The 24,960-nt window shown below is 32.9% G+C and overlaps 1 protein-coding gene across 1 annotated transcript in view; it reads right to left on the bottom strand.

Annotated features, from left to right (window-relative positions):
* LOC129980879 (tumor necrosis factor receptor superfamily member 16-like) overlaps window positions 1–24,960 on the bottom strand; it is a 64,133-nt gene that overhangs the window by 7,569 nt on the left and 31,604 nt on the right. The window contains exon 3 of the mRNA XM_056091329.1: window positions 7,955–8,097. Coding sequence (XP_055947304.1) covers window positions 7,955–8,097 — 143 coding nt within the window. The remainder of the gene's footprint in view (window positions 1–7,954; window positions 8,098–24,960) is intronic.

The following is a 24,960-nucleotide window of genomic DNA, read 5'->3' as shown; positions in this document are numbered from 1 at the left end:
ATTAACCTTTTTTTGTGGGAAAAAATGTTGTTTAGCATTAGTTTTTGGGGAACTACGGAAATTAGACCTTTAGGAATTTTGTGAATACTGCATTAAAACAAAACATTTAACCTGTTTCCAGTGAGAATGAGTTCTCATAATCGTTTAGACGATGTCTTGAGATGGGGAACCGTTGGTAGGCTTGAGGCTGGGCAGTCTCAAGCGGAAGCGGCTCGATGGTTACAAGTGGCACCGAAAGTGGTATTCAGGTTGTGAAATCAATTCCAAACAAGTGGTACTAGAACCAGGAAGGCCGGACAAGGCCGTCACAGAGCAAAGACACCTGCACAGGATCGCTATTTGGCATTAAGCGCACGACGGCATAGGCTGGCAACTGCTCCTCAATTTGCTCGTGACCTTTCTGCTACGTCTGGAATAAGAATTTCCAGACAAAAAGTATACAGACGTCTATCAGGGCTCTTTATGCTCGGCGACCAGTTGAGTGCGTCCCTTTGACTGCATCCAACAGAAAAGCCCGGCTGTTGTAGTGCCTAACATATCAGTCTTGGGCACAGCAAGAATGGGGGCGTGTTCTTTTCAGTGATGAGTCGAGATTTACCTCACAGTGTGACACTCGTCGAATCTTCATCTGGAGAGAGCGAGGAGCTCACTATCATCCCTCCTATGTAAAAGAAATCGACAGATTTGGTGGCAGAGGAATCCTTATTTGTGGTGGCATAATGTTGGGCAGTCGTACACCACTGCACGTCTTCGATGCGGGTACTGTCAATGCACATCTCTATAGAGATGATATCCTTGAAGCATATGTGAGGTTGTTCCGGGGTGCTTTTGGCCAAGACTTCATGTTTATGGATGAAAATGCGCTTCCACACAGAACCCAGATCGTTGATGATTTTCTTGAGGAAGAGGATATTCGACGTATGGACTGGCCCTCGAGGACTCCGGATCACAATCCTATTGAACATGTTTGGTATGGTCTCGGAAGAGCCATTGCACAGCGTAACCCCCCTCCTAATACCCTCCAAGAGTTAAAAGCCACCTTTTTGGAAGAATGGGCTTTGTTGCTCCAAGCATTTATTGACACCCTCATAAACAGTATGAAAGCTCGTTGTGAAGCCAGTATAGCAGTGCACGGTGGTCACATTCCATATTGGACAGGCTTTTCCCGAGATAAATGCTTTATCTCTGATTCAAAATGTAACACTTTTTGATATATCCTTTTTCTTAATTCCCAATTAAAATCTTTTCCGTGTTGTTATGTGTCTGTGTTCTTTCTTCCATTGTCGTGTACCTCTGCGCCAAATTTCGTGGCAACGCAGTGAATAGTTTTTCATTTTTCGCAGATTTTATGTTTGTGACCTTAATTTTGGACATGAGTGTAGTTGCTTTTGGCGACCAGGTGGCTCACGGAATTAATAATTACTAAAAATTTCAATTCAATATTTTTTGCAACTTGGTATTAATAGTTTCAAACAAAATTCATTTATATTTCAAACTTTACAGACATATAACGCATACTGTTTTAGAAACCTGACACCATTCTCTTCAATAAACATACATTCTTCTAATTTATAGTCTGAATTCTTAGACTTACAATCATCACTCCTCATGGGGACTCGAAGATTCCGACTTGATGGTCGGTTCTCATCGCTTACACACATGGAGCGGCTACTCTTTATCGATGATGGGACGTATCTAATACGCGGTGGGTTGTGCTTTGGGTGGTGGCTGCCCTTCAGCCTCAACCACAGTTCCTATCCATTGCTGTCGATCATTTAGATTTATCAGTATGCCTTCAGGGGAGATAGAGTGGCATTTCGTTGTTCAAAAGCATTGAAATTTTTTAAAAAAATATCCTCAAAATGTAAATTTCCACACTCTAAAGTATATATGTAAAACGTTTGGTTGCTGTAAGTCAAAATATTTGGCATATAAACACAGCATACACATTCATCTTTATTACTAATAGGGATTAGACACCAATGGTGGTTCACCGATTATAATTCCTTGTAGATAAGTCATTTAGATATAGCGCAATGTCCTTCAAATTGTCTGACAAACACGCCGTATTATTTTAATTGTATTATTTCTGTTCATTGTGAAAATGATCTTTGTACTGGAGAGCAGTTTCATGATATCATGGGGCTATTAAAGATCAAATAAGCGATTCAATCCATCACTTTTTTATCCGTTCGTAAACTAGAGAGACATTCACAAAATCCTTCTTCTTTAACTTTCCACAATAGAAAAAAAAATCTCTAGATCATATAGTAGATGGAATAATGGAAACGGTTTGAACCTCAGGGCAACAACGCAATCTATTGTTAAAAATTTAAAAAAGAAAAAAAAAAAAAAAAAAAGCAAAATTTCTCACAATTGTTAATATGGTATTATTAAAAAGGAAATTTTTTTAAATTTTAAAATGGTGCAAAATTTATTTATGTGTAATAATATTTTCTGAATTATCTCAGAAAATCCCTTAAAATCGGCTTAATTTTTAATTAATTAAAAAATCACTCCGAGATGCACATTTCCATTCTTCAAGATTCGGCAGCTCTTGGCCAAACTGTCTGGCATCCAACACGCACGCATTCATCTTTGTAAATAGCGATAACCACTGAACACTATGATCTCCAAAATATAATTAATTAATAAATAAATGTTGCATTATCATTATTTTTTTACTTTCTTTTTGCAGCCATTTCTCATGTTTTTTTCTGCTTTTAATTTCGTTAACATCCATCCTGTCATGGGTGCTGCTAAAACTCATATTTAAAACGCTTGCGTTTTTTTCATTATGGAATTATAATCGCAGAAGGTATTTCAAAATATAATTCTCCTTATTGGATTCATTGGAATATTTATGATGATTTAATGAAAACATAAAATTATTTTCTTTATGGAAAAAGATCTGAATCTGTAATTTTATACAAGAACGGGAAATTTTTCTATAACTATGGACTAAATTCATGAGAATGAAGTCTGTTCTTTTGTTCTGTGAACACGATCATGGCAAACTAAAATCGTTTGACAGAAGACTAGAAATGAGCTAGATAGATAAAATTTGCTAAAAAATTGGTAACAAATTTTCAGTCGCATTCATTGATGGGTTTCTACGAATTCTTGTATCTATGCATGCAATACAAAATCACTACAAGAATGAATTTTAGTTTATGATATGTAGACAGTATTGGAGATCTGTCTGTAATTTCGGGCTGATAGATATAATTTTTTTTTCTTCTAATTATTTTTGAGCATGTGAACTTAAAAACGTATTACCCAGATGAGGTTTGAGAACGGCATTTTGATCATCAGATTATAATTATGTATCGAATATTAGGCTCAAAAAGAAAAAGCTCCAAATTGTTCGTTAGATTCTCTTTACCGCAGGGGCGAAGGAAATCGAGATTCTAGCTAGTCTTCTATGTTGGGGGAGTATCCTTTCATTTGAATGAAAACAAAAGAGCGCCGCATTTTGGTCGCCGTACTACTATTCTCAGGCAGACAACTGGAAATAGGTTTAGGAATTATTACGTGTTCTTATGTTATCCTTTATTAGAGAATGGCGGATAAAAATGATTGAATTACTTTATCTCAATGATATAAGCAGTTTTTTTTTTTTTTTTTTGTCAGTCAGTGAAACATCTCAACTGAAATATTATTTTATGCGCATAATTACTGCTGAAAGAATATTCCACAAAATTAACAATGAAATGTTGGAAACCATTTAGACTAACTAATACAAGATCTAAGGATATTTTTTTCCAGCTTTCCGTGATGTGAGGGAAAGCGCCATCTAACTGTAACCACGCGTTTGGAAATGCTGCCAAAAGACAATTCATCCATTCATTCAAACAAATGCCGTTCAAGATTAACTGAAGATTTCCGTTACCGTTCAGTATATTGTTGATTAAAATGGGACTCACCAAATATTTTCCGAAAATGCCACGGCACAAAAAATTATCACTGATGCTGAACCTCTGCAAAGAACGCACAATTTTATGTATAAAAAAATGATCGTTTTAATGGATGCATTTATTTCGACGAAAGTAACAATCATCGGTCCAGATTACATCTCTCAGAAAAGAAAGAGTTGATTCTACCTCGAGTAGGACCTATTTGCGAAATTCTAGGCGATGATCTTGATATGATTCCAGCTGTTTGTGGAATCCATGAATGTTATATGGAGGCTGGCTACAATATTAACCTGATTCTCTATGTAATTGCTTTTGTAATATTCAGTTTGGACTGTTCATGCACAAGAAGGGTTAGCTAGAAAAATAAGCCAAAATGCCATATTCTGTATCATTTGTATAACTTCGCATCGCTTCTCTTTCTTCCGAAGGAAGTTAGGATTCTATAGTTTGCACTTCCTAGGAGGATACTAGAATTAATACGACGAATGAATTCTTTTGCAGCAAGACCTCATTGCAGTTATGGACAGCTTAAATCATCATTATTTCAAAACTCTTCTCTTTATAGAAATACTTCACATTTTAGAAAATCTTAATACCATTGGGAGCAAAGAATTTTCTTTTTTCTTCATCGCACTAACTCTTTGGCATATTTCGAATATTTAATGTCTCTTTTCTTTTTAAAGTCGATGTTGTAACTGTCGATCAAAGTGGACAACGATATGCGTGGTTATCCGATCTCATTAAAGTCAAGAAGATTGGATGATGAGACAAATATTTACATAGGAAAATTTTTCTATAATGTTTCGATTCACTTTTTATCTAAATTTATGATAAGTCACTTTAAAAATACTCACATTTTTACAACTTTTGCAGATATAAATCTGGAATTTCAAGCATGCCAGAATAAATGCAAGAGAAGCATTTTACTAATAGGAACAGTATAATATATATATATACACAGAAGACTATTTGTTTTCAGACAATTGCCCAACTTATTTAACGAAACTTTGTAACTGGAAGTATGTGTCGAGATGTCTTATTTAGGAAAATATACATTTCTTCCACTTTTGGGGGTATATATATATAAAATAAAACATTCCTCCCCTTTTTTTAATCGGATATTTTGTGAAAGTCTCGTGACATTACATTACACATCCATACACAAAGAATTGCTTTTGCGTTTTTTTTTCATTAATGTATTATTTATTCTTATATTTCAAGATATATAAATGTTTGATATTAGTATTAATTATTAGCACATAATTTTACTTGTGTGCTTCTTCTTTTCATTAATTAAAGATCTCACAAATGATTTTTACAACTGTAATCGTTTCCAGTTTGTCCCAAACGAAACTTCATTTGAAATGCAATCAGGACGGTCTTCCACATGGATTGGTTAAAAAAAATTTTTCTTTCCATTATTTAAAATACTTCGGCCTTAACTTATACTTAACTTAATATACTTAAATTATTATTACTTCGGCCATTATTTAAAAAATAAAGAAGATATTTTAATCAAAAGTAAGTTGGGATTACCTCCTCGCGCCCCTCCCAAATGCGAAAACCCGCCGTTGAGTAGGATTTTGATTATTACTACATGTACTGAAAAATTAAGAACTCTCTTTAGGTATTCAAATTCTAAATTGCATATAACTCATCAACCGTTTATTCAAAATTACCAAATGTTATATATATTTAGCTATTTTAATCTGGAGAATTCAGATACGTATTAGAAATAAAATTTTGCTATTTGAAAAAATTGAGTTTGAGTAAGTATTAATATTAAATGAGCCCTTATAGGAAAAAAATATTTCATACACTTTCATAGACTTTTATAGCTTTATTATGCGATATTTAATTTCGGGAAAAAAGAGCAACATTCGAAAGTTTTTGATTGACTGTACATTCAAAATTCAGATTTTTCAAATTATTATTCGAAGATTATACCAAACTTTGATTAATATTACTTGATTCTCGTATACAATGTATGCATCGTAAAATCATGCACTGGTTACATTTTTTATACCACAGCAAAAAATTCCCCACTCTCTTCCTATCGAATCTTGGTTCAGAATGTGATAATTTACACATTTTAGTCATTCATTATTACGGTAAAGATCTACTTTTAGTATATTCCTTGGGAAAAGCCAAATTATGGCGCTGATTTTTGTGACACGACTTCGGGAAATAATTTGTGACTACTGTGACCCATTTGTGACCATTCAAAATGATTCCCAATTGCATATTTGAAACCAGATTACGAGCTGAAGGTGACTGAAATGAATGGGGCACTCGTTAAAAGCCTTTCATCGTCGGAAAACAATCTTCTCTGTAACGATGTTTCATTGAAAAGGTTCTGACAAAAGCCACCTTTCTTTTCATTTTTTCCGCTATTTGGAAGGGAAGGTGAGGAGAGGACCATCCGATGAAGCACCTGCATTTCCGCCGCTTCCAGAATGCCGAGCATTTCCGCAAGAACCATTTCCTGGAAATTCGAATTGTCTCTCCATAGCGAAAACAAGAACGCGGACGGAAACGCTTTTAGTTGCATCGCTGGAAGTGGTGATGTCCCCCCATTTTGCAGAAGGACGGTCGGACACTGCCTGCTTGTTCCGTGGCTGGCTGACCGCTTGTGACGAATCAGATTGGCACATCTCCGGAATTTTTCTTGTTGGAGAACAAATGCCAGACGACAAAAATGACATTTATTTGTTTCGGAGATGGCAGCTTTCCGCAGTTTCAGAGCCGATTGAGGAAATTGATTTCCTTTACATTTTACTTGAGTGAGAAAAAAGAATTTCTCTTTCATTTCAAGAAGGGGGTGGGGGACTTTCAACTGCTTGTTGCACTTACAGAATAAAGATGCTTACATTTTAATAAAGCATTTGATATATCAGCGAAAGAGTTACGAATCAACGAAAGTTCTTTTTCATATATTTCCTGAATAGGATACGTTTTGTGTTTAGGTTCGTCGAATAAATCTGGAATGTATTTTGGACTTTCAATTGATTGAATGGGTTCAAAGTTTAATGGAGTAATTTTAATTTAGTCAATTCTTTCATAAAAATCAGGCACCAAATTTCATTTGCCTATTTTCTATTCTTAGAATTTGGTTCAAAATTAAATAACAATCGATTATTCTATGATAAAATTGCATACAAAATTTCTATCTATAATATTTATTTTTTAATTATTCGCTAGTATATAAAGGAAAGTGGTCGGATTTCATCCAAAATCCAGCAAAAGCCATTCATCTAGTCCCTTCTTTTGGTGAATCCCTGTTTCACAGTGGGCTAGCATGCATCCGTACACGATTTAATCAAAGTGTGGAGATCTGAAAGTTAAATTTCTTTGCTCCGATGGTGACAAAAAAAAAGTATTCAAACAAACTGAGATTTGAATATATCAGAATTCAAATTGTATTTTTCTTTATCTTTGAAAATTGTTATGCAATCGCAACAGAAATGCAGATTTATATCTGAACTCCGCTTTTATCATTTCCTGTATGTTTCGAACAGGGAAATAAAATATTTTACGCATTTTGATAGAATTTCCATCAACACATTGGGTTACATTATATTCTCAAAATCAGTATTCATCTGTAAAATGTGCAAAAATCATACGAGTAAGTCACTGAATGCAACATTTTAATCCTTTTTTTTTTTCAACAGTTATTTAAGTAGTGCTGCAACACCCGAGTGGAGTTTCTTATAGATAAAAGCATTTCTTCTTGTTTAAGAATCGCGTTCCCATTTGCAATTCTCTAAAACGGACATCTAAGTTTGTTCTCCTTCATTCTTTCGCATTCTTAAGGTGTCAATTTAATTCTGCGAAGCTGACCTATAGTCTTTTAAAAAAAATAAAAAATAAATCGGCACAGCAAAGACCGATAGTGCATATCTGTTTCTTTGCCTTTTAAAAGGATTCAAATGATACATTCGCGTCATTTTGTACCCGCATCAATGGTCTGCTATATTACATCTGAACTATTTCGATAACTTTTCTGAATCAGAAATAGATAATTGATATATACTTACTTTATTACACAGTTTACACCTCGTGCCGACAAGGCATACAGCCGCCAGAACAGCTATCAGCACCCCGATCGCTACACCGGAAGCCACGATCACCGACGTTTGGACCCTCCGAGAAAGTCCCGTAGTTATTACAGAGGGATTTTCTGTAAAGATGGAGAGAAAAAATTTAGAATGTACTTGCTATCTCAAAAAGTATGATGCAAAAAGTTTTATCTAAAATAAAGTAATGCAACCTCAATTTTTCCAGAAATTGATTATATTCGAGATTTTTCGAATTTACAAACAGGGCTAAAGAATCTATTACATATAAATTTTGAAAAATTGTCTGATATTCAGTAATATATGTAACGATATTTTAAAATTTAATTTAATCCTAATTATTCCTAAAGTTTTATCTTAATTCAGCACATATTAACTTCATTCTAAAATATTCTGTTATTTCCTGATCCAATTCCACTTTATTTTATTAAATTAATGCAACAGAAAGCTCTGTAAATATGCTTTCATCAGTGGTTCCTACGCTCCGAGTGAAGGCATAAAAATTTGCTGACCTAAACAAATTCTTCTAAAAGATTCCTATGACTTCCTTGTCTGTGGTCTACACGCGTAAAGAAATTCCTACCAAAATCTCACAGTATTTATTCATAGGGAAAAAAATTTTTCATTAGCTTTTTCTCATTTCTCTTGTGTTGTTCTGTGTGATGTGCTTATGCTTGTACATAAATCATGCCTTACGGTATAGAAATAATACGAAATTAAAAATTCAAAGTGTCTTCTCTGTCATCGGCCACGATTCTGCTTCAAAAATTATGGGTATATATATATATATAAGCATTTGCGATTGTAGTTAACTTGTTTTACGTAGTAATTTTATGCAAATTAATTTTGCAATAAACTAGTTTTGTGCTCTCTTTGCTTATGCTTAAAATACAATTAGATGTGTACATATCGCACACACCTCATTATTGTAAAAGATACTTGATATTTGAATGAAATATAAGAAATAAGTCAAAAATGAAAATGCAAAAACGCTCGTACACCATTCTGAAAACAAATGGAAATTAATGGACGGGTTTTGATACCTGCTGGTGCGATACCAGTGCACTAAAAGATGCATCCACATCTCCCAAAAACATCCAATTTATTTTATTGAAACTTAAATAAAGGATTTTAATTTTTTTGAGACACATTCTTATTCATATTACCCGAAGCATCGCTAAACTAGTTCCTGACTAATCATATTTCAAAGTGCTGTTTTAAGCATTTGGAAGGAACAAAAGCATCTGAGAAGTTGTATCGTGATTTTGGATATCTCCCAAATATAGTTTCAGAAAATAACATTTATGTTCTGTAACATAAAATAACAATGGTGGGAAAAAAAAAGAAATTCTGCTTTAGGAAGTATTATAGACTTAGTAAACAAAATGTAACAAGACATGATTTATCTAGCGCTTCATGCATATACAAATTTAAATGTTGGTAAAGTACTTCGAAAGAAAGACAATGGCTTGATCAAGCAGTTTTTTGACAGGTTCAAAACACGTCACTTCGTTAGCAAAGTGATGACGATATTTTGGAAATTTTGAGATTTGCGAAAATAATGGAATCAGTATTTTTCGTTATGCGGTCGAATTACTGGCACAGGAAGCCGTTGAAATACCAGAATCTCTTGCTGTAGTGAAGACGAGATTCTGCTTCTGAAGCATCAGTAACACTCACCAAAAAATTCCTGAAAACTCAGTCGTAGCAAAAATAGAACTGTATAAAAAATAATTAAAGTTATTATAAGCACATTTTTATATATGCACATGAATATAATAAATATCTTTTTAGCTAAAAATATTTTAAAAAAACAAAACTGATACAAACTGATAACAATTTTGGGACTCGCTTAATAGTCTTTTCAATCTGATCGGATAATGCCATACCAATCTGATGCAAAGTGTTCAATCCATACAACTTAGTCCGCCATCTTTCCTCTATATGCGCATGCGTGACGTTTTATTCACCTATACATATTTTATCCCAATAGAGTTAAAAATTATAATAGAGTCACTGTATCAGTTCAATAACTGTCAATGTATCAGTTCAATGTGTCTATTATTTTTATTGATTTAAAAATTCTAAGAAAAGAATTTGTTGCATTCAGACAATTAACAGATGATAATATGTTGAACAAAGATTTACATAACATCCTATGTAAATGCTTATTGAGTACTTTTAATCATTGCGCTTTTCGACATTTTGAAAGATTTTAAGCCTGAATTTTTTTTCTTTTAATAAGACTAAAATAATAAATTTAATGTGACACAGGCTGTGCTTATTATCAGTAGGACTATGTATAATGACACTTAACAGGAGTCGAATTTTTTTCGTATGATGTATAGAAAGTGAAAATGTAAAATAAATAAATTTTAAAAAAACGTAATATTTTGTTGAACTCCTTGTTGTGATCCTCAACTAAAACCATTTTTGAATTAAGTTCATCCATCTCTGTTTGCGATAGCTCGGCAACGATAGATGCGTTGAAGAATTGCCATTTTCGCCAAAACAATTTATTTGACCAAGTTTTGGGCAAAGTACGTTTGAACTTAAACTTTTAAAGGATTGACTGTCAGTTTATATATTCGAAGGTATAAAGCAATAGCTCTGAAAACTAACAAGTTAGATTAATGAAATTTGGTACGAGATTTGGAAGGTATTAAAATAGCGGCCAGTTTAAAGAGATTTGGATAGTTTTCTATTACTCTTGTCTTGCGTCCAGCCTCGCCAATGCGCCTGATAACTCTGAAGACATATGAAAAAGGGGGATGAAATTCTTATGCTTAGCATTCATTTTTATAAAAGTCGAATCTGGCTTTATAGCTAGGTTAAAGCAAAAAGCAAGCTCATTTCTTAACAGACATATTTGTAAACAAATATTTCTCATACGATTTTAACTTAAAGTTTCTATTATCTAATACAGAATTTCAACATATTCTACAATCAATTAAAAAATGCATTTTAACTGCATTCATTGCCTTCAAAATTTTAGTACATGCAAATTCGTGTCATCTAATAGTTATAAAAATTTTAATTCTGTAATATTTTTATTAATCAAAAAGAAACAGTAGCAATGACTACTTGTTTAAGTTGCATTAAATTTAAGACTACAGAAGGTTGAATTCAGCACAAAATTATTTAATGTAAAATTTAGCCAATTTAAACATAAAAAGTTAATTATAGTAAAATTAGAAAGCACTAAACGCGTTTTAACTTGTATCAGAATACGATTGTTTGTCACAGGCCAACCAGATAATTTGCATCCTGCCATTGCCTATACTTTTTTTAGCGCACTTCGATTACATGCTCTAATTGTGTGCGTGTGTGAGAAATCGAGGAGAGAACACTCTCGTTGGTTAGACTAGGGGCTTGTTTTCTCAAAATATCTGCACAGTGAGTTCCCATGACAAATTTATTTGACATTCATCCGGACATTATTTCGCGCTGTTCTTTGACATGACATCTCTTCTGCAAAACACGGAGGCACAAATAGACTACATTGTCACATATCTGATGTAGATATGCTAAAAAAACATCTTTGGTTATTGCATTTAAAAAAAAATCCCTTTTGGATACGAATAATGTTGTATCAGGGAAAGTAGACACATATTTCAATTGCTTAAACGTTAACATAAATCTTTCCAATCCACTGAATATCGATAGACCTTTTTCTGATCTTTGCCTGAGCTCCAACATAATCCGTCTCAAATGATGCATGGAAACAATCAATCAGCCAACGAGTTATGCACTCTTTGTAGGTCGTTTGAGAACGGTTTTTGCCAACCGTAAAATAGTAATAATAATAATAGACGCTGCTATTGATACGTTGTTTGAGGTGCAATTTGCAACCACCTGATTGCTTTGACCCGACAGATTCCGAGTGCTTGTCTTTCGTGTAATGACCCGTGCAGGCGGACGTCGGGAACGTGTCCGGCGCGTTCAGACATTGCTCCGGGATAAGTCGATAAATAATTTTTTTCTTTCTTTATTATTAATATTATTATTATTATTATTATTATTGCGTTTCAAAGAGTGTTCGTCAAGGCAAAAGGGAGACACCTGCATTTGTTTTAGTGGAACAGATGAACAGATTAACGTACGATTTGGATGCGAAGTTCTTAGCGACTTCTGAGACGATGGTTGTAAACGATTTTGAGAAGAGCATTCAAATGAAATATTATCTATTAAAGATGATAGATAACCCTAATTGGTAATGCGTCCTACCTCGCTGTTGTCGCCAAGTTGATAATTCGGCTTTAGAAGAATATATAAAAAAAGGGAGTGAAATTTTTAGACAAGCATAACATTTATTTTTTCATCTATAAATTGAATCTGGCATTATAACTAGATTAAACAAAGTAGCTAATGTCGTAGTATATATATATATATATATAATTTTTCTAACACGATTTCAGCTACAAGATACATTATCTAATGCTGAATTTCAACATTTTCCACAGTTCATTTTTGTTAGTCAATGAACGAACAAAAGTCTTAGCTGCTGTTCGCCTTTAAAATGTCCGTACATGCTATTCGCATGCTAATAGATATAAAAAAATTAATTCAATAATATTTTTATTTAATTAAAAAGAAACAGCCGCAATGACTACTTGTTTAAATTGCAGTAAATTTAAGACTACAGAAAGTAGTATTCGGTACAAAAATATTACAGAAAAGATCTTACCAATTTGAACATAAAATTTAATAATAGTCAAATCTGAAGGCTGGTTTTAGCTAGAAGCAGAATATCACTATTTCTACCACGTTAGTCAGGTAATTTTGCATCCTGGAATTTCTTTGAAGATGTCATGACATTCTGCACTGCAATTAGATTTATCATATCCCTCGTCATAAATGAGAATCAATATTAAAATTGTCGTTTCTATAGTACGTTCACTAAATATTATTGTCATTGTAAGCCTTTTTTAAAACTTAATTTGCTTAATGCTTAATAAGTTGAAATTATGTAATCGATTTTTCCTCTCTTCTTGATGTGCTACAGCTTTGAAATTTATGTAGCTGTATGTTACTGGAGGCATTCATAATTTTTTTTTAGAAGCTGACTATCAACCAATCGCTTAACGTTATCTAGTTTTGGTTCAGTGCTACATGAACCATTTAACAGTGAATTTGAAGTAAATTAATTACAACTTTTCTATCTCAATTATAGTAATAAATTATGAAATACCGGGTGTCCCATAAATTTGTAAATACTTTAAAAATTCATAAAAATTGAAGGACTGGGTATATTTAAATGCGGTTTGCAAAACTATTATTCTCATAAAGGGGAATTTTTTTTTGATACGGAAAAAAAATTCAAAAATTTGTCAATAGAGGGCGCTGCACACAAGCAAATCAGTGGAAATATGCAGATTAAAGTCTTATGATAGGCAGAGTGAGCGATTGACACATCATTTCTAATGGTTTGCATAAGGTTTGTATTAAGATGTTGACACTGGTGGATAAAGCACTATTGGTAAAGTTGTTTTATGTCAGCAACGAATCGGCGGCTGAAGCCTTACGAAAGTTTAGGACCCAGAAAAGATTGAAGAAAGGTTCAGGTCCGATCACTCCTGCTAGACTTGTTTCCCTAGTACGCCGTTTCGAAGAAACTGGAAGTTTGTGTCATCGGCCACGCAGTGGTGCACCTCGTTTAACAACAGTTCGTACCCCCGATGTCTCTTCGCAAATGGACACGCTAAGGGAACAATCTACAAGTGCAGTCAGTAGCGCACGAGAAATGGCACGAATAACTGGTATACCAAAGACTTCGGTGTACCGTATCCTTCATGGTGTATTGCAATTGTACCCATACAAATTGCAATCGCTACCTCAGCTCTTACCAAATGATACAGCTAAGAGACTGAAATTCTCAAATTGGGCTTTGGCGAAAATTTGAGATGATCCGCGATGGCTGCTGAAAATATTGTGGACAGATGATGCTCATTTTGCTTTGCATGGAGCAGTTAATACCCATAACTGTAGAATATGGGCACATGAGAATCCACATGCTTACACTGAGAAGCCCCTGCATTCACCACGGGTTACTGTTTGGTGTGGTTTCACTGCATCCATTATTGTAGGCCCTTTTTTCTTTGAAAAGCCCTGTAAAAAAGCAGGATGGAAGACATGTTCAGTTAATGGAACAAGTTACTTGGAAATGTTACAGAAGTAAGTGATACCGTCTTTATTGGAACACGATGTCCTTGACACAGTGACATTCATGCAAGACGGGACACCACCTCACATCGACACCGAAGTGAAGGCATTTTTGAGAACAACTTTTACAGAAGAACGGATAATCAGCCGTCACTTTACACATGAATGCCCCCCACGCTCACCAGATTTAACACCCATTGATTTTTGGCTATGGAGTTACCTTAAGTCTCGGGTGTACCGCCATAGGTCAACTTCGTTAGTGCAGCTAAAGGAAGCCCTTCGCCACGAAATCTCATGCATCCATCCGGATATGCTGTATGATGCAGTTACCAGTGTTGTCTCTTGCTTCCAAACTGTTATTTATGGTGATGGCGGACACATAGAACAAGTACTGTAGTACTGGTGTGATACGCATGTGTGTACGCACGATTGCTTGCATGCAAATAAAAGTATTTTTCCCGTAGAATTGTATGTTTTGGTTGTGTTTCGCGCCCTCTATCGACAAATTTTTGAACAATTTTTTTTTTTTTTGTATGAAAAAAATCCCCCTTCATGAGAATAACAGTTTCGCAAACCGCATTAAAATATACTCATTCCTTCAATTTTTATGAATTTTTAAAGTATTTACAAATTTATGGGACACCCGGTATGTTAAAGATTAAAAAGTAGAAATAATAATAAAAAACATATAAAGCATTCTTTATTATAACTCTAAAATGTAGAATATTACTCAATTTAAAATTTTGAAAATTCCTACAGCGTGAGTCAGTCACATTTACTGAACTGCAAAAAATGTCAAAAGAAAGAAAATTCTAAAAATATTTGCTGAAACATTAAAATGCCACACTCATTTGAGCATTTATACAGCGCCGCATCTTTTAGACTTCTACTTAAATAAAAAAAAATATCAATAAAAACATGCTTACAAATTATTTAAATTTTTGTAAATTGATTTTCAACTGATTTTTGCTTTCTAATTTGCAAAGGATGGCGATCGCGTCGGCCTGTGGATGAACTCAAGACAGATCTTTTGCCGCTGCTTCGATCTCATTCACTGATCAATCGCCCCAAGTGAGGGAATCCGAGTGTCGAAATCACATGAAAGACGACCTTTCTAATCCTTCCTAATCAGAGCTGTAGGGGTGGCCTCGTAGTGTCACGTGCCATTGAGCAAAAAATCCTCTTTAATCCTCTTTCTCGGTCGACAAACACGCGAACTCGTGTGTCACCCATCTCGGTATTTCAGCTCATTGTTTTCACTGCCGGAGAATCAACCATCCGCCTTAATCCTGGGCCTTTGGCCTGCCGATTAATAGCCTTACAAAAGCGATAAGTGACGCCGATTGTGCAATAATGGAAGAAGATGACCAAGCGGAATTGTTTGTTGCTGATCCGCAAGGATTAGAGTTCAGTCATTCGGGATCTAAACGCAGGAGGATCATGACGAAGCTGTGTTATACAGTGGACCTAAACTAATTTCAATGATGGAATTTTAATAAAAATTCGATTTATTCAAAAATTTGCTGGTTATCGAGTAAAATTCTAAAAATGAATGCAAGAAAAAAATGAAAATTTTTAAGCAAAAAGTAACGTTAAAGATTTTTTTATTAATAAGCAATATACTTAATTAATCAGAAGTAAACAAATTTTAATAAATTCGAATTAATAAGTGATTAGTTTTAGAAACAGACATCATGAAGTGATGTTCTATAGTTACTTTAGTGAATGAAGGCCCTTAAAAATTCATTTACCCATAATCGTTGAAGATGCGAATGTTATTAACTAAACATGTCATAGATACAAAAGCACTTACTTACTATCTTTACTTTTGATTTTGAATTAAAGATGATGTGACGGGTTCTGATGAGCGAGGATAGAACCTGCGACCTTGCGGTTCGCAGTCCAGTAACTAAACCATTATGTAAAAGCAATTGCCTGTGCAGGGTAGTTGTTAACTGGTTTATATGCTATTCACCACAGACTCTCCCTCCAGTGAGTCGAACGATATGGCTGTTGAGTGGTGATGTATTTAGTTATTAACTGTTGTCTAATGGGCCTGTACCCAGTTGAGTGGCGAGTGTTTGTGGGTGAGTTGTTGCAGCGTCGAGTCGGACGACTTTGGTTGAGGGTAGATGGCGCCAGAACAGCTGTGCAAAGGTTGAAGGTTCATTGTCCGAGGTCACCAATTTGGGAGATTCTGATGCTTGAAGGATAGAACCTGGGACCTTGTGGTTTGCACTCCAGTAACATAACCATGATACCAAAACAATTGCTCGGGTAGCAGAGCTGTTAACTGGCTTATATGCTATTCACCACAGACTCTTCAATATTATGTCGATATAAAATTTAAGATCCAAGGAAAATAATTGGAATTGTCCAAGTTTCATTCATTTCTTTGGAGTATCGACTTGAGTTGAAAGGGATATATCTTTTGCGAATGGAAATGGAATTCACTTTCAATTTCAAATGACCTTAAAAAATATGATATGCGAAATTCGTATTTTTTTAAAGCATCGTTGCATTTTAAATTTATGTGTTTGAGTAATGCATTATTAGTAAGGAAATGATATCAGAGGAGAGAAAATACTTACTGAGGGAAAAAGCAAATGTTTTTTTGTTTTTTTAAACTAAGTTACGTATGTTTCGGGCATTTTAGATATTTCTTGTATTCTGTTTAAAATACTAGATGTTCAGGGAAGGTAGAAGGTGTAGAAACGAAATATCACTAGTAATTTACAACAGAACTACTAAAGTTAATAAATCCCAATTCTTTGATTAGCTAACTTTAAGCAATATTCACTTTTACAACATCTGAGAATAACAGCTGTGATAGGCTGCTTTAAATCCTGCATTCAAAACAAAGCATCTGATACATATTTAAAGGAATTATGCCTGGAAATTGGATAACGTGACTTCTGACTGAAATTTTACTATACAACCTAGCATTAGACCATATCTAGCCTTCTCTAGTGAATTCTGAAAATAAACAATGCTGTAAAAAAAAATCAAGAGCCAATTTAGTATTACAACGGATTGGAAAAAAGTTACTGTTCATGGTTTTTTTTTAACGAAATTTTGCACTTTTGTTCGTATTTTGTACTTTTCCTACATAATTTTGCAACTTTCTTTGTCACGACTTTTTTGTCATCCTGTATAATTTATCATAAAATATTTACACTTCTTTTTTAGCCTGAAGCTTTAGAGGCTTATAGCAAAACGAAATTTAAGCAAAAACTAGACGGTATTAAAAAAAAAAAATCTTTAATCAAAAGCGCTGTTACTTGATGTTACTTAAAAGAAAAACATAACTATGGTAGCTTCGGTGGAGTCCATAGAGAACAGAAAAAAGTAAACACAAATTTTTTACTAGTATCTAATTTTTATTTAACATTAAGAATTTAGGCTGATATTCAATTGTTTGACTTTTAATTTAAATCTCATTTTATCTCTTTTTTTTCTCATTACAATTTATATGAAAAGATAGTACCAAAATTGAATCTAACCTTCGAATATGTTTTTATCCCTAGATTTGTAGTCCAGAGAAAAATATTTAAAAAAATAAATTTTGATTCAATGATTTAAATGATTCCGACGGAAGCAGAGTATAATAAGTATTAAAACTTTCTTTAAATCGAAACTAAAAAGAAAACAACAACAACATCGCCTGAATCAATATGCATGATTTATATTGTGTTTAGCTTAAATCAGACAGAAACAATAATAATGCCAAGAAAAGAATTTCAATAAAAAAATATGTTTTAACTTGTTTATCGAATTATTCTGAAAAATAAACTAAATAAATTGTTTGCCTGGCAAAAAATATCGTATCCTCAGATTTCAATCCTGATTGGCGCCTTTTTGAAAAATGCAACCAATTGAACTACACCTACCGAGGAGCTCCGGTCGTGAGTGACACCCACTTGAAGATGATTTGCACCAAGTTTATGGAGAAATAGTTTTATTTTATGACAGGATTATAAATCTGATGCTCTCTTTTTAAGAATTATTCAAGCAACGAAGAGTCACTGGAGTGTGGCAGAAGCTCATACAATTCACGGAGGCGGGTACCTTCAGGTAAGGCAAGCGCTGTTTTATTTATCTTCATAGCGAAGGCTGGAGAATTCTTGAAGCGGGTGCCCGCAGAGTCTTTCTTTCCTGAGAATTCCTTTCGAGAATTCGAAAATGAGTTTTCATTCCTGCTTCGAAGGTTAAGAAAATTTGAAAAGTATCCGAACCTTTAACCTTAAACACCGTAGAATGATAATGTCTGAGGCTTGAATCGTTTGTCTTTAGATTCTTTTTTTTCTTTAAATTTACTTTTATTTATAGAAAAAATAACGAGCATCAAGAGGCATTTTTAATAGTGCCGCTGTGCATGTGTGTATAAATGTAGTTTATAAAAGATTGAAAAGTATTATAAGTGTACTAAATAAATTTTTAGAAACTTATCAAAATTAGAAAAAGCATAATGATGCATTGAACAGGTTTCGTAGTATATTTATTTCATTGAAGTCGAGAAAATGCGCGTGTGAAACAATCATTACGTGCGCTTAATCGTAGTTGGTCTTATTTGCGGATTTTTTTTAAAAAACCTTTGCAAAAGATTCTTAATTCGATCTTGTGTTAAATTTTCATTCTTTTTTATAGTTTTAAAAGATCATCCGATTGTGATTCGCAAATGTAACAATAAAATTCATTGATAAAATTCAAAATCTTTAGAAAATTTCCTATTTAATATAAAACACCAGTGCACCAATGCAAACTTTTACTCTAACGAAAAGTAATGAGCAAGCTTTTCTAGTTTTATTTTAGGCTCAAAACTCTTCTTTAACTGTCCCTTGATGAAACTTTGAAACAAGTTTTAAAATAATTCCTGACTAAGAATAACACTAGAACACTCTTTATCTGTTAATATCAACCTATATCCATGGCAGTTCATGGAAATCTTATTGTAGTCATAATTATATTACAATGATATTCTAACAAATATTTTTAGTGCTCTGAAATTGCTTCATTTTAACAGTTTCTTTCCTTTTTTCTTGAGTATCTCCATTTATATTATTTATATAAAATTCGCCTTAATTATTAAATATAACATTTGCTGATAGTATCTCCGAGACAAAATAGTTTGTTTTGGAACTGAAGAGCAATTAACTGTGCATATTAACTTGTTTATAACCTTTTTCGTTAGCAAGGTATCACATGATGGAAAAAAAAAATTAAAAAGATGATGAAGTGTGATAGTAAGTAATGACGTAAAAAGATGGACAGCCAGAATTCTCCAGCTTACTAGGCTTGAAATACGGATCCTATTATTGAGTGAATCACTCTTCGACCGCTCGTCGAAGGCGCCAGCCTGACAAACCTCGACTTTCCGACATCCAAAAGATGAAGGAATGGATTTTTTTTTTCCTTCTCTCTTTCTTAAAGCATTACAACGGCCTACTACCTCCCCTCCCCTCCTCCTTTTCCAGTAAGGCACCTCGGAAGAAAGAAATGTCAACGGGAGAAGATTTAGAAAGGGCGCGGGGGGGGGGGGGAAATCGAAAGAGGGTCGTAGGTGGAAAAGGTTTGAAGGCAGCTTCCTGCGCCTAATTGAGTTTAGGGGGCAGAACGAGAGCTGCATCCAAAAATAGTGAATATTGTAGATGTGAGGAAAAAAGTTTCCATATGTTCGCGATTAGATTTAAGAGAGTCACATTCGGGAAAGAATGCGACTATTTATAGTTAGTTTCTCAGGTTTTTCGACACATGGGAACATCAGGACTGTGCAGTCAGCATAAAAAAGACATCTCTAAAAAGAATTGGCAATGGATTTTTACCGTTTCTTTTGCTAAATTTTAAATGCTCAATTCATAAATAACGCTTTAAATGAAGCGATGCGCCTCTTACAAAGATATTTGCAAATGACTCGACATTTTAAGGTTTACAAAAACAGTGGGCTTTTAAAGCATGACAACAGAAAGGCGTTCATTTTTAATATATATGACAAATCTAATACGAAAAACTTGCATGCTTTTCCATGGATCATTTTTGATCCTCTTGTTTGACATTTAGTTGGCAATTTTAATGTGGTCAGATTCTTAGACTTTCACATTTTATACATTCATTGAATTGTTACATACGATCAATTTTTTTTATCATGAGAAATGTTACAAAACATTACATAGATCAATTTTTAAAATGAAGAGTTAACAGCACAGAATGTTTTACGCTTGAAAACATTCACTAACTATGCATACTAGCATGGCTTTGCTTACGGCTGAACAGCGTCATTTTCATTGTGATCCTAAAATTTTATTATTTAAGAAAAGTTGTGTCATTATTTTGAAACTCTTTATACTACCTGGCGTGTTTTTTGGACGGATCGGGAATTCAGAAGTAACAACACATAAAAGCAATCAAAACAGCACATGGAAAGAATTTGAGAGACTATAGAATTTTATACACAAATTCTACATATTTTTTTTAAACTGGAATCTTTATATTAATCAAGATTTTCACATTGAATAAAACAGGAAAGGAATTATAAAAATGAAATTTACCTTACATCAATTAACCAACATTCGGGTAGTTGATCAAATGGCAGATCTCGTTTATTAAGTAATGGCTTTAGAAAGACATGTTATTTCAAGAAGGGAAGTTGGTGAATTGCAGATGATATCAGTTATCATTCCATTTTGTATTTTTTTTTTAATTTTCTCGTTCTGTTCCTTAAAGATACCTATGGCGGGAGGGCATATTCGATGTTCAAGTTAAAGTAAATTCAACAGAGTGGAACAGCCTGAATTCAAGCCCTGTCATTTGGCGATTTAAGAATACTTCCAATACTCTTCATGCAAATTGTAAACTCTTGAAACAGAAGTGCTTTTTTTAAAATTGAACAGTATTTTAAAATTTGACTTCGCTTTTTTCCAAATAGTTTATGTTTGTGTAGCGAATATCGAACCAATCTAGATAAAGAATACTTTTATTTAAGTATGTGACTATGTTTGGGATGATTTGGGAACGCTTTAAAATAGCTATATTTTTGAATCTCTGCATTAAAAAAGATTGAAAAAATATCAACGAAACCAAATTATACCAGCTGAGGAAAGTTTTTAAAAGCTGGGAAAAAAGAGCTTTTTTTGTTTGATTAAAAAGAGGTACACAAAAAACATCTTCCAAATGAGAGGTTCATGAAAGTTTTGCAGATAGTTTAAGATATATATTACCGAACAGAAAAATAAGCAGTATTTTTATCCATTCTTTAAATGCTGTAGTTCAAATGATAGATAATGTGAAATTTTTCTTCATATTTAAAACTATAAAATATTTCTAAATGAATAGATTACTTATTCTCTAGTCCAGGAATCGTAGAATATATTGACAAATTATTACACCAAATTTGAAAAAAATATGATTAGATTTTAGTTTATGAGGTTTCTGAGGAAACAGCATCTAAATATGTAAAATCGCATTAAGCCGCATATAAATGCAAACATAAAAATTAAGGTATTATCCCCCCCAAAAAAAAGAAAAATAGAAACAAAACTCTAACAGTTTGTAAAGAAACCTTGTTCAAACATTAAAAATATTAAATAAAAAATATTTCATATTTTCGCAAAAAGACTTTTTAATATATTCACTATCTTAATATAAAACTATTAATACTTTTATGAAATAAAGTCTTTTTTAATACTAAATCTACCTTAATACTACTATGGCAGTTCCAATGTATCGGTGAAATGCCGGTAGGTTTAGCGGTAAATTTTAGCAAATCTTCGGGGTGTTTTATTACATAAAATATAGTTGAGAAAAAAAATCTTATAACAAGAATACTTCAGCCCTACATATATATATATATATATATATATATATATATATATATAACCAATCTAAAGTAAGAAATAGTTTGAAAGCGAAACTAAAATGAAAACGAAACAAAACAGTTTCGGAATCGCAACTAAAAATTATTACCTATTCAAACTAAAACCAAAAAAAGGAAAATGAAAAAAACTTCATAGTATTTAGAGAGCGCAACTGCAGCTACTTCTAAAGCACAGATGAATTGATACAAAAGTATTAAATCATTATTAGACTAATGTCTGCATTTCCTTCACAGAAAAAATCCTTTTCTTTGAAATCCCTGCCTGAGGGTGACCCTTGAAAAAATCTTCAGGCCGAATTCTTTTTTATATATTTTTTTGGTTTAATTTTTATTTGTTTGTTTTTTTTTTTTTTTTGATTTTTCCTATTAACTTGATTTTAATACTTTTGTGTATATATATAATTAACGAACTAAAGTATAATTTACTTGGTGGTGCTCTTTTAAATTCTCCTAATTACAGAATTACATATTTAAGAAATTTATGTAGTATTTCTTATGAATTATTATATATACAAATGCAGCTATTTAATCTCGAACCACATTCAAAATATTCATTTTGGTCTTTTGGCTTTTTCGCAAATCATAGAAATTGAAACTCTTTTGGGATTTGATTATCGTATCTATGCAATCTATAAATCTACAAATGAAAATTTATTCATTTTTGCATAAGAAATTACGTGCACCAGGGCGTAGATGATAAAAAAAAAAAAAAAAAAAAAACTAGAGAATTCGTTTATGAACTGCATGCGACATCCATAAAATGCTGCTGGACGTACTGCAGAAATTTTTCTTTCTCTTTTCAAAGCGTGAATATAACTTATTAATTGTAGAATATCATTAAATAATAAACTGTTTTTAATTCTCTTCTTTATTTTAAGTCGACCTGATTTGGAATGCCCATTTATAGTAAAACTGAAAGGCCCTGAGCAGCTACCAGTTACAATGCAGAAATTAGTAAGGGACAACAGGGCCCGACTTAGCCTAATTGGGACCCGGGGAAAAACTTCTTTGGGGCCCCTCTCTGCTTCACTACTTTAGTAATGAAAACCATGCATAGAATTTGTCTATGGTATTTTTCGTTAATGAATTCAAAATGCTATTTAAAGTTAAAACTAAAACCACTTTTAGTCTTAACTCGAAGTGCCGCATTTAATCACCGAATTTAAAATGCAATCTTACAAAATATTTTGTTTAAAAAAAGTTCATTAAAGAAGGAAACTAAAATAAACTTTCTATTCGATTTGGAGGCCCCTCTGATATGGGGGCCCGGGGCTACTGCTTCTTATACCCCTGCCTTCAATCAGGCTCTGAGGGACAAACGAATTGTGCGTATACAAATAGTTGGGTGGAATCCTAATTTGCATCACTTAGTGTGCAATTGAAACAATTGGAAGTATTCCCCATGAGGGCACCGACAAGTGTTTATCATTCCATAAGGCAGAAAAGTCTGTGGGAGTGTCTTCTGTTTTCGCCAGTGAGGTCCTTTCTCGCAATAGAAACTTCAGTCACAAGTCGCACGCCGAATCAAAGAAATAATTTCTGCCCATAGAGAGGGTGAATATTGGCGATCTAAAACCGAACCGTTAGACCCGGAGCTGCCAGATTTAGTCCATCTGTACTTTGCAATGCGAAAAGGCGCATTTCACGAATGCGCCTTTCAAAAATTTTAATTAGTTAAAAGGTAAACCTAACTTTGTTTCTCAACCGTCCAAAAGTATTATAAAATAAAAATTATTTCTATAATTTAAAATTTAAGAAATTTCTTTTCAATAATGCCAGTTTTTTTGTCGTTCTAATTTTTTTATACTTCTAAATAATTTTCAAAGAATATTTTAAGCATACTTTCATCTATATATTTCATTTAAAAAGAAAATAATATTTAACTTGCTGAAGGAAAATGATCTAATTACCATCACATTGGCAAAAGCTCAAATGAAAAGATTGAGCTATCTCTGTGTATAACATAAACATAGAAAACTGTAATTTTCAGTAAATTTTTGTAAAAATGAAATATGAAAAATATTTTCTGGAGTAATAATTGCAAGAAAAAGTTTCCCGTCATCTTTTAAAATATCTATATTATTAATTCAATAATTCTTTATTATTTACTGCAAACTTTTAGTAATAGACAGATACATCTAATAAGAAAAACCCGTATAAATGAAGTAAAGGAATATATTTTAGACAATATTCATGTTGATGCATCAAAAATTTTATTTCTTTATGCAGATTCTTATCTAATGTCTTTTATCGTATGATCCTTATGTCTTGTAAAATATATTTATTAAATTTTCTTGCGACATTACTATTTTCTTTTTAAACTTCCATGCTTTTGAGACTAAAACTGATTGAATTATGAAAATTTAAGCATCTCTATTCTATAAAAACGCAAGTTTTTAAATCTCTCCTTCAACCATCTGGAAGAAAATGCATCAGTTAACGTTTGGAATTTCCCTTGGGTGATTGGCTTAAAATAACGATATTTTTCATAACTCGGTCAGAAGATTGGAGCATTTTAATCCTTTTTTATATAAAAGTTAGTGTCAAGAATATTTTACTGAATATTTCATATGGCCGAGCAACTATAGAAAATTTAGACTTCATAATTTTTTTGAAAAAGACATTTACTAACTGAAACAAAATAAAATATTATTATTTAAATCATTTAAATTCTTTAGAAATAAAATAAAAAAAAATAATTTTATGATATTCCAGTTAAAATTTTATCGAATAATCTTTCGAGAAATGTATCATTTATAAAAAAGTTTCTGTGCTACACAATGCCGAACGATTCTATTTTTTATATCCATATTTTTAAAAACATATATATGGTTTGGTTTTAGAAAAAAAGATTTTATATTAGTTGAAGTTTAATCACTTCTCTTCATTAAAGTTTTACATCAGTTGGCAGAAAATTAGAGAGAGAATAGAATGA

Source organism: Argiope bruennichi, chromosome 8 (assembly GCF_947563725.1).
Source record: "Argiope bruennichi chromosome 8, qqArgBrue1.1, whole genome shotgun sequence".
Classification (NCBI taxonomy): domain Eukaryota; kingdom Metazoa; phylum Arthropoda; class Arachnida; order Araneae; family Araneidae; genus Argiope; species Argiope bruennichi.
Note: the sequence above shows the minus strand (reverse complement) of the source record. Positions and strands in the feature narration are given on the sequence as shown.